General features: G+C 36.7%; 1 protein-coding gene across 2 annotated transcripts; it reads right to left on the reverse strand.

The window, feature by feature from the left end:
- Window positions 1-296: 296 nt before the first annotated feature.
- On the reverse strand, window positions 297-11018 carry LOC112740410 (uncharacterized). 2 transcript variants are annotated; one of them, XM_025789131.3, is made up of 11 exons: window positions 10047-11018; window positions 9534-9810; window positions 9187-9372; window positions 8892-9044; window positions 8258-8722; window positions 5264-7624; window positions 4523-4728; window positions 4267-4425; window positions 1892-2126; window positions 1398-1705; window positions 297-1129 (listed from the first exon to the last, which is right to left on the reverse strand). In XM_025789131.3, exons 1-11 carry the CDS (start codon window positions 10820-10822, stop codon window positions 832-834), a joined length of 5424 nt encoding a protein of 1807 aa, XP_025644916.1. In that variant the 5' UTR covers window positions 10823-11018; the 3' UTR covers window positions 297-831. The 2 variants fall into 2 exon arrangements, with proteins under 2 accessions (XP_025644916.1, XP_029147743.1); XM_029291910.2 differs by having other exon boundaries at window positions 9534-9772; window positions 10047-10959.
- Window positions 11019-11301: the final 283 nt, after the last annotated feature.

Here is an 11301-nt window from a genome sequence, read left to right on the forward strand (position 1 = left end):
GTGTTTTCTCCTGCTGTTGGGTCCTTGACCCTCCTTTTTCACCAAAAAAAAAAAGAAATGATGCCCATTAGTGCTAGGAAACTAATATATTTTGTGATTTATAGTCATTAATTAATCATCATTAATATTTTTAATGCTGTAAAATTATATCTAATGATGTAAAATTATACATTTTTTTCTTGATAGTTAAATGCTAGTTAGATTTTGATGAAAGTACTGACCTTGAAATTTTCTCACACTCCAATTTCTAGTGTTCATCAGCATTACATGACACTCCCAGTTAAATGCCACATATATTAGCAATTCCAATTCTAAATGGAATCTTCTTTATTATTGCTTTGGCAATATTGGAGTCACGACCATTATCTTTGCTCAAAGCAAGCAAAACAAAAATGTAAACCCCAACATGTAGGGTGCTACATCCTAATTTCTATTCTCTGCTTCATATGACATTCTGATAAATAATGATACAAGTGGAAAATTTTACAGGGCCAAACCCCCGGGGGTAAGCTGTACACTTAGATTATGCACAAACAAAAAACTTCGTATAAAACCTATACTTTTTCTACTTACAAAATTGACACTGTACATCGTACCCAAAATCCAAAACTCACACCGTGTTCTAGTGACCGCAATAAGTTCCATATGAGAATTTAGCTTGATACGTATGAAGAACTCAAGCCTTCATATCTTTTTTCCAAAATTCCATCTTTCTTTGCATTCCCCTTGATTAATGTCTTCCATTCTGTGCTCAAGAAAATCTCATCTGTGTATGACAGAAGTTAAAAAAGTTCGAAAACTGCTTCCAACGGCTTTCAATGATGAATATTTTTATTCCTGGGCTTCCTTCTTTTGTGTGCGTGTGGGGTAGAGAAGTATTGCCAATGAAAAAGAAAACACCAACCCAACTAAACCACTGAAGGGTTGAAATGGATGAGTGCCGGTTACCCAAAGAGGAAAGTTTCCCGGGTTACTATATGTTAAAAGGCCACCCTTTTGCAAGAAAAAAGTGGATGTGATTATCCCAGTGCGTATCCCTATCGGAATTGAGAGGCTACCTCCATTTCTCTGTCGGGCACCTGACAGAGACAAAGATAAAAGCCAAAGTCCTGGTACTGCTATCAGAGACCTGGAAACCAAAGCAAAAGAAATGAAAAGATTTTGAATTGACAAATGAGAATATGGAGGTAATAATAAAAATATACGTCATCACAGTTTAGTTTGGTAAATACTGTGTCCTACACAAACCAATAACTACAACTAAAATCGGCCATAAAAACCATAGACTTCTCAGTGTTGTTAACAGAAGGGGAAAAAAGAAACCAAATATATGTCCTGTGAAATCCAAATCATAACCATGAATAATATCCAAAACAAACTCCAGAAAGAAAACAAACCTCTGCAATAAAGAAAATACTAGCCCTGAAATGATGACTCCATGAAAATACCCCAGATCAACTGCAATTTCTTGTGGCAACCATGACCTAAAAAGCAATTCTTCCACCAGGGCAATGCCACTGGCCATTACAGTTCCTTGAACAACCACCAAAAGCATTTTCCCGTACACTTTAAAACATGTCACAGCATCTAAAGATGACGGACTACAAGGCCATGAAAAAGTTGCACAACCAAGAAATGCATTCACAGCATGGATTGAAAAAACGAGGATGATGCCACCAAGGAAGCCCTTCAACAATTCAAATATCTGCAAGAACCACCAAAAATTTTAAAACATAAATTCTCGTTACTGTAATTTCAATTTTTATTATACATATTCCAGGGGCAAAGAAGAAGATTGAAACATGATATTGACATTTGACAACACACTCCAATACTATCGTCAGATATTTATTCTGAGACATTTTTACTGATTTTCATCTCAAACGTGTACCTGGTGTGACGATTTCAAGTCCAAACCATACTGCTCAAATGCATTTTCGTACCCACGGATTCTTTTTCCCCATAACATGATAAGTATCACTGTTGAAGTGTACAGGCCAACGATGCAAGTGAACTCGGCAAATCTGGAAGGGGTCTGTGTTGTCCAGCTCCGAACCAATGTCGGAAGCAATGGAATAGCAACAGGAGACCATAGAACAAGGATCATCCCAACAAATCCGAAAATCCTAAAGGAAAGATAGTGATTTTGAGAATCACGTAAGGGTATGAATAAATTCACAATCATCACTCAAGCATTATGGGTGCATAGTAAAAGAGGGATACATTACACGGACCAATATCGCATCTCTCTACTGAAAGGGTTAAGATAAACTAACAGACCACTCAGGATTATCTACCAAATTGGACCAATATTACAGAAGGCACCATAAGTTCATATTGGTGCATATAACATTAATTTGTTACCCACCAAGCCACTTCCACATGTACAATGTAACACAAGCAGGCACATATCAAGTTTTTGTTTAGAAAATAAAGATATATAAAGAGATAAAACTAACTATATGGTTATACCAAGTTATTTTGAGTAGTATATACCAATTGGAGCCTATATCTTAATTATAAATCTATGAAGGAAGTTGCACCTTAGATCACAATCATGTCCAGGAAAGCAGTTTTACAATGGTGTATAAATCACATAATCATCTATTCTCTATTATAGTATATAAAAAGAGAGACCAAAATAGTGTTTAACAAGTTTTAATTTTCTATGAATTTGTTATGTTAACACTAAACTTAGTTAACATAGAGATAAAAATATATCTATATAATCACATTTAGAATATCATAGTAAATAGCATCTATGTAACCAACTTATCATCAATTTCATAATTTTTCATATTAAACTCTTCAATTATCTAGATGATGTTAGTTTATATCAAAAGTCTAAATTCTAATATTGCATGTCCTATTGTTGAGTAAACATTATTTTATAAAATGAATTTAATTTTGAGGCACGGCCAATGTAAAGTAGTTTTACACGTGCATCCAATTACGCGATGCCACATTAGTAAAAATAACTACCTTTCACATTGACTGCGTGATAGTCATCCAAAAGAATGGATGTGATTGCACGACTTTGTAAAACGCTTTACATTGTCAGTGCATCAAAATTAAACTCTTATAAAATTATACAAAAAAAAGAGATCAAAGTAGTATTAAAGTAGGCTAATGACACCTAAGTATTATGTAACTAACCTATCATCAATTTCATAATTTCTCACATTGAATTCTTCAATTATATAAAAGAAATTATATTATAGAAGATGTAAGTTCATTTCAATGGTTTAAATTCTAATATTGCATGTCCTATTTGTTGAGTAAACTTTATTTTATAAAATTATGAAAATTATATAAAGAAGAGATCAAAATATTATTAAAGTAAGCTAATGACAGTAAAATTTTTTAAGTTCTATATAAAATTATCACGTTAATACTAAATTTAATTTTTAACAACACAGAAAATATCATATTCATTTAGAAGCTTTTAATAATGATAATAAAATTTGACAACCAATTATATTAATGACATAAAGACTGAAAACACTATGTAAAAACTAAAAATTGTGTATATTCATAAATGAATAGAACTGAAATAAAAATATTTGTCATTATTTGAGTATTATACATATTTTCACTCCTATACTAAAAATGTTAGAATGCAAGAAGTAAATCCATATATTTGTGAATCATTTTTAAATCAATACTTAGAGAAGAAGAAAAAAAAAGTCAAAATAGGTTTTATGTAGATTTATACAAAATATATATATTTGTATATAATACAGTATTTACTATACATTTTAAAATTAGATTAAATAATTCTATTAGAAAATATTTTATTAAACATTTTAAATTACTTTATTTTCTAATACCAAAGAATATTCTCATTTATATCCTTGTATGTGCGAATTTAAATCTAGTTAAGACTATTTCTGAGGCCTACACTTCAGTCAAACCACCATGAAATTCTTCAGTGTGTATACACTAAAAATAGACAACAATCTTTGCATTGCCTTATAGCTAATTCAAGTGTTTTTTTAATAAATCTAGTGGTAGAATTTTAGGTTAGGATGGCAGGCAGCAAAATTATTATCTTCAGATTTCTTGAAGATCTCTTACATATGTTTAACAAAAAATTGCTTATCAAAAGTTAACATGTGGCTCTCAACTAAAGTTAACAAACAGTATAATTGTGGCTGAATCATCACAGTTTCCATCATCTATCCCATTATCCCAAAATGAACAGACAAGCACTTGCAGCACTGCATGAAAACATTGTAGTAATGAATGTTGACCAGTTCAATTTACCTCTGATATAAGGAGCGTTCAGCTATACGCAAGAAAGAGATAAGCCTGTCCGTCAAACTCATTGCTCCACGTATACCACCCCATAGTAAAGCAATTTTTCCAACTAGCCTCAACAGGCCACCACCTTTCTGTCCTAAATCAGCAAGCATTGCAACCAGCCTGTTCAAGAACGGCAAGTTGTGAGAAATCATTATTAGAAAGAAAATGTAAAAGAAGAGGAAGTCAATGTGTCTTGGTATATTATGCATCTTCTGACCTCTCTTGATCCACCTCACCACCTTCTTTAGTAGGTACAACTGGAGCAGCAACTGACATTGCTTTCTCTGCAAGGCTTGTAACTAGGTTATTCTGGTTCTTCTCAGAGACCTCTTCTACAAACTGTTTTGGTCCCTTTTGATGTTGATCCTTGATTTTCAAAGGCAATGATGATCTTTCAGCAGTTCCACTGCCTTGTTGTGGATCCTGGAACAGAAATATCAAACTCAGACAACTCTTTCTCAACAAACCAGCAGTTTTATTTTAACTTAGCAAACTAGTAATCAGTCTGCTTCACGGCTTTCACCACACTGAATTTTGGGATATACACAGCTCAATATGGTTTGACATCAATAGAAACTTTAGGAAAAAGTAAATGCTTACGCGAAACAGAAGTACAAAGGGAAACACTAAATAATAAATGAGTCAGCATGCAGATTAATGACCATGAGAGTGTTTGCCAAAAAAAAGAGGGGGGGGGGGGGAGGGGAAGAAAAAAGATCATGTACAATATAAAAGGAATAGATACATTAAGGTATTCTTAACATCAGGTTTCCTAAAAGGAATTGTGAGCAGTTGAGCACATACTGAAATGCTTCAATGTCATTCCTAATTACCTATATCCAAAATATAGTTAAATAGATCAAATACTAAGACAAAAAAATAACCCATATCTACATGTATAGATGTTTACAGTGCAACAAAGAAGGCAGAAACCATTATGAATTGATGGAACTAATACCTCTTGTTGCATAAGTAGAGCAGAAGCACCTAGAGCAGCTGTAACAGCGCCAACCATGACAGTATTTTTGCTCGAATTTTCTGATATACTTTCTGCCTCCTCTCTCTTGGTGGGATTCTCCAAACTACTCTTCTCTAGGGGCACTTGATCTATCTCAGCAACAGTGACGTTGCCATAATTCTTTTTGCCAGGTTTTTCCTCATTTTCATCACTATGAGATACTCTCTGTACATTATCTTGAAGCGTAGTTACATTAAAATATTCTCTCAAGGCAGCTAAGATGGACCCTACAATAACACCAACAGGCATCACTAGTCTCAGGTAACCCGTTTCCTGAACAGAGGATGAAATTACACCAATGATATGCTCCCCATCAAGAGTTCCAATTTTCTCTGCATCACCCTGTACAATATGAAATTGACCTTCTGTACATAATTGCACCTTACTATGTGCAACAGCAAGTGATATCTCATTCGCCACATGTTCGAGATCTACTTCAAGTATCAATTTCATTTCATTCATTTCTGATGCATTCAGCTTGCGACCAACTTCTATCTTCAAAGCATCTAATACTCTCTTTTTCACAAATTGGATCAATTCCTCTGACTGCTCACTTGTATCAATCACCTCATTCATAGTGTCTGATGACACGAACTCTTCGATAGGTTCTTGTTTTTTGTCAGTATCTAATATTACGTATGATGGTTCAATATACTCCTGTGCATCAGAAGATTTTGCAGATGAGTGGGCCTTCATCTTTAATACAGCCTCCTCGCTAGTTGCAGGGTAATTAGCAGCATTTTCTATGTTTTGTGGTTGATCAAAGAGCTTCCATTGACCTTCTGCTGGGAAGTAGTCAAGAAACAATGCAGTTGTGGTGTCTAAATCAAGTGATTTGGAAGGAATCTTTGAAACAAGACATTTACGGAGGTATTCATTATAGGGAGAGTCCCCATATAAGAGTGGCATTCTATTTACTGGTTGTTGTCCATCCCATTTATGAGAGAGAAATCTTTGGTCAATCAATTGACTATTCATATTAGTTCCTTTATGAACTATATGGTTTTCAGAGTCACAATTTTCAGAATTGAAGACTCCGCTCCTGTTAGTTGTGTTGAGGGTATTAGTTAGTTGTTCCCCTTTATCACAAGAATAACTCTCCAAGCACACGGCATTGTTGTGATTTTTGCCAGAAGAACCACCAGATGTCTTGGAATCCATGCTTTGATCATCAGAATGCTTCTTTTCTCCTAACTCCCGTTCAAAGTCTTTTCCATTCTTGTCTTCACCTTTGTTGTTTGAGCTCTGCTCAAGCTGAGATAGCATGTTTTCTATTACACCAAACACACTATTGATAGCCACTTGGGTGGAATCATCCATCCCGGTTAAGGCATCCAATGCTTGAGAAACACTAAAGGCAGCAGAACTAGAATCAGATCTAGTTGAGTTAGTTTGATGTGAAATATGCTGTGTATTTTTGTTGTCTTTCTTCTCACTATCATTACCTTCCCCTTCTGTTGTTTGGTGCTCAGAGGGCATAGGAGGCGAAGTCAGATCTTTTGCATCTGTTAACGTCATTTTACTTTGATCACCTTCCCCTTCTGTTGTTTGGTGCTCAGAGGGCCTAGGAGGCGAAGACAGATCTTTTGCATCTGTTAATGTCATTTTACTTTGATCATTTGAGAGATCCTGACTTTTTTGCTCAACCTTCTGAACATTACTCTCTTCCTTCATGTCTGTTCTAGCCATTTCACTGTTTGGGTTTTTCTGTTCAGCACCAGCTTCTGCTTCAATGCGAACTACCTCAGCAGGTTGGTTCGGAGTGTATGGTTTTGCACCTGTTTCAGATCCCTTCTCACCATGATCAATATCAGTGTTTTTTTCTTTTAACTCCTCTTCGGTGCCATTATTGTCTCTAGACTCACTAGTTTCCGCCCTAGAAGTACTAGAAGAACCAACTTCATTGCCGGATTCTTGAGATTGGGTTAAATTTCCTGAATTTGATGATTTCTCCAAGGGAAGAACTTCTGTTTCTGTTTTTCCAGCAGGCTTGCCCGTGCCGTCTGATACATTGTCAGAGCCACCAACAGAACCACTAGTCTTTTTCATCTGATTCGATGAGGACTGATCAGCTAACACACCTTCAGTACCTGATGATACTCTGGATTTTTCTTGGTTCTTTTTACCTGATAATGCTTCGCGGGACTGAGGAATATGAAGAATCTTATCAAACTTCAATTCAGACCCACGTGCATGCATAATTGCAGTCACAGAATCTGTTAACTTCCCACGAACATCTTCTGGCACAGCATCTTGCAAAGCTTTCATGAGTGTCTCTCCTTGACCCACAGCAGTTAATACCTTCAAATTAGTAACAAACGTCACCGCAATACAAAACTTTAAAGCCAAGCTAAAATTTACGCAAGCATACAAGTAAATATATCATTGTATACAAATCGATGTAGAAAACCAACCGATGCCACACCTGTTTTTAAAGGCCATAAGTTAGACACTATTTCTAGCAAAGCATACACTAGTATAAAAGTGAGATTTTTATCCTCTAAACAACATGAAACATCATGAAGCCACATAAACATAAAAAAAAAAGGGGGAGGGAGGGGGACAAAATAACATAATCATATTCTCGTAGACCAATAGTCCAAAAGTTTTTGGTAATTGATTGAAACTTTAACATCCAATTAACCAAGTCCATAAGAGCAAAGAATGAATAATAGCCAATTTTGAAAATTTATATAAAATAAATAGTCAAATGATCAGAAACTGTTATCAAAAAATAAACATGAAGAATTACAATTCAATTCAGAATGATATGAATCTTTGATATGATTAAAGGAAAAGCTTCAACCGCAGGAGGGATATTTGTGTATACATTTACCAATACGGGGGAAGGTGAAGAAACAATGGTGTGATAGAACATAAATAAACCCGACAAACAAAGAAATGGCACCTCGCAGATAACACATTAAACTTTACCTTTTTCTTCTGCTCTTCTGTTAGAGTACCAGGCATGGTAACATCAAGCATATTTATTACCACTTGTGCTGTCTGTAGAACTTGACCATTTTCACCATCTATAGAGCCGACATTCCCTTCTTGAATTAGTTTGGCATCAGTGGAGCTTGTCTCCTGTAAAGCACCATTTTTTACTTGCAATCTCATATCTTCATGGTAAAGATTACTTTGTAAATCCTGTTTGGGCCTGACATTGAGGTTGGCATCAGTATTACTTTCTTCGAGAAAATCTTGAGTAGGATCAACCAAATATCCATTAAATGCATCCGATCGAGTAAGATCCAACAATTTCCTCGCTTTATCATTCTTATCCGGTCTTATTTCCTCTACAACAGCCAGTCCCTTAGAAGGATTTACGGTAACATCTATATCTGTCAGAAGAGGATGACGTCCCTTTAAGAGTCCAAGCTCCACAGCTGTGAGCCACTACAAATATAACACACATAAAATAACACTCAAAACAATAGAATAGAAAAGACACGGCTAGAAGAATTCCAAACTTGAGGAATAATAAATATATTTAAATAAATAAAATAAATAAATAAATAAATAAGACAACATGGTCATGCATAATTAGATAGCAAGAGAGGTTTACCTCGATTGTTAGAAGCTGGCACCATGACATAGCAGACCTGTCAGTATCAATAACACTAGATGGTGAACAAGAACATAGGAGCAGGCTTGTGTATGGATTTTCTGCAATCAGATTGCGTGGAACTGAGAAAGCTGGAATCATCCCATTATCACTCTGATAAAATTACATAATGGTAAGTCTTGTGGATTTGCATGCATGCATAGGGAAGTTAGCACTTGGCAAATAACAAATCACATGAAAGTAATGCATATAGAACATAATGGAGATGTTGGCATAAAAAGTAATGCATGTTTACCTGTATGAAGAGAACAGGAATTTTGATATCCCTAATCACATTCCGTGAGCTGCATTTTGAATAAAAGTCTTGTATTGCTCCAAACCCATAAGATACCATAGATATTGCTTCATCAAAGTCACGTACAGATTTTGCCAACAGAGCCTTTTCCACATCAAAATCTTTTGTTTTGCCTTGAAACAGTGCCTATAGATTGATATGTTTGTATAGAATGATTTCCAGAGAAATCATAATAAATGCTGTTAAGAGATATGTGACATATAATAGAATACAAATGCATATGTGAAATCAGATTGCATGGGTTATCTCAATGCAGGTTAAGTAAAGAATGAAAGTAACTAGTTTACCTTATTGGTTTGTAGAATATCTATGAGTCCACTGGTGAGTTTCTGATCGGAAATATTATGGTAAGGTGATGTCCTTGTAGCTTCATCCAAATCAAAAGGATTGTCTATACACGTGACTGCCGTGAGCGGTGTTCTCTCCCCAACCTCTGCCAGGTATTTTGTCAGCATGTTTGCACCATATCCCCAGCCAACACCCATCAAGGTTGTCCAAGGCCTTGCCTTGTTGATATAGTTTATAGCTATGCAGATATCATCACTGTCAGCAGCCGTAAATAACCTACATAACATAAAGTAGTTAAGAAGTCCCTACCATGTTCACCTATCTTAACCATTAATATAAGGTACTCCCATTCGGCCATTCCAATATATTACACAGGGAAAGAATAGTACATATCATAACCCTTTGGTTGATTCTGAATCCCTAACTACTTGTACATGAGTGGATTATTGATTGATGCAAATGCAATAAATACATAGCATAAGCATCAATGAAGAAGGGAAAAAAAACGATACCGGGGAGTGGTGAGGGGTGAACGGGCGCATCCTCTGGGATTCATGACAACAGGAAAGAAGCCTCTCTTGAGAGATTCAACCACAAACCTCCTTATGTTCCTCTCATTGCTTCCTTCTGTAGTTCCAGGAACAAGCAGCAGAGTAGAATCCAAACCACGCTCCTCTTCCAACTCCAAATTGGAAGGCCAATCCAACGAAACAACACCTCCATCCTCTGTACTCACGCACACTCTCTGGAAGCTCAAGCACTCCGCCTTCTCGTCACACTCCGAATCCCTGACCTCGATCCTGCCGCTGTTGATGGTGACGTAACGCCTCTCCTCCGTGACGAGCTTCTGGCTGGCGTCGGCCTCAAAGGACACCGTAGGGCAGCGCAGAAGAACGAAGCGGTTGAAAGGCGTGGGGCTGGAGAAGAGGATCCACTCGCCAATATCGGGAGCGGGCAGCGGTTTCTTGGGGGAATTAATGCGGGAGATGTAGAGTGCGGCGCCGGAGGCAAAACCGAGGGCGGGAGTGATGAAATCAAGGGAGTTGACGGAAGGGTAGTGCGTGATTAAGCTCTGGAAGAGATTCTCGAAGGGGGAGGGTGAAGATTCTGGTGGCATAGAGCAGGCGAGTAGTGTGGGCATGGCCATGCGCTTGTGCTTATGCTTATGCTTCAGCCTTGGGCGCCTGAAAACGCGAAACTCCCGTGGCCGAAAAGGTTTAGAAGAAAGATGAGGGTTGAAGTCGAAGGTGAAATTGGAGGAAGAAGAAGAAGAAGAAGTGAGGGTCATGGTAGGTTGAATATGGCTTTGATGGAGGGAGGTTCCTCTTGTAATTAATTATATGGCTTAGCTTATGGTTCCTCCCTCAACATTCAACAAGATTACGGTCCAAATTTAATTTAATCGTCTCTTACATGGCTAAACTCATCACCGCATGTTACCATCAACTATATATACATTGCTCTCACTCAATTCATCATCTCTCGTCTCCTCCCAAGTTCTAGAGTTTTGTAGGGACTAGGGAGGGTCCTCATTTATAGGCCCAAAGGCCCATTTATATTGGACCCCTTGCGTCTTCCACACTTTGTAGGATACTTTCACCTACAAATTACACCAAAAAGGAAAAAAGGGCCTCCACTAAATTTTATAATCCTTGTTTATCCAAAATCATAGAGGCCTTTCTCTTGTCTTTATATGTATGTGTGTGTTACCAAGTCATTTATAGTTTCTTGTCCAAAAACAAAAGATATTTTTTGTTTAAAGAAATT

This window comes from Arachis hypogaea, chromosome 14, assembly GCF_003086295.3.
Source record: "Arachis hypogaea cultivar Tifrunner chromosome 14, arahy.Tifrunner.gnm2.J5K5, whole genome shotgun sequence".
NCBI classification, from domain to species: Eukaryota; Viridiplantae; Streptophyta; class Magnoliopsida; order Fabales; family Fabaceae; genus Arachis; species Arachis hypogaea.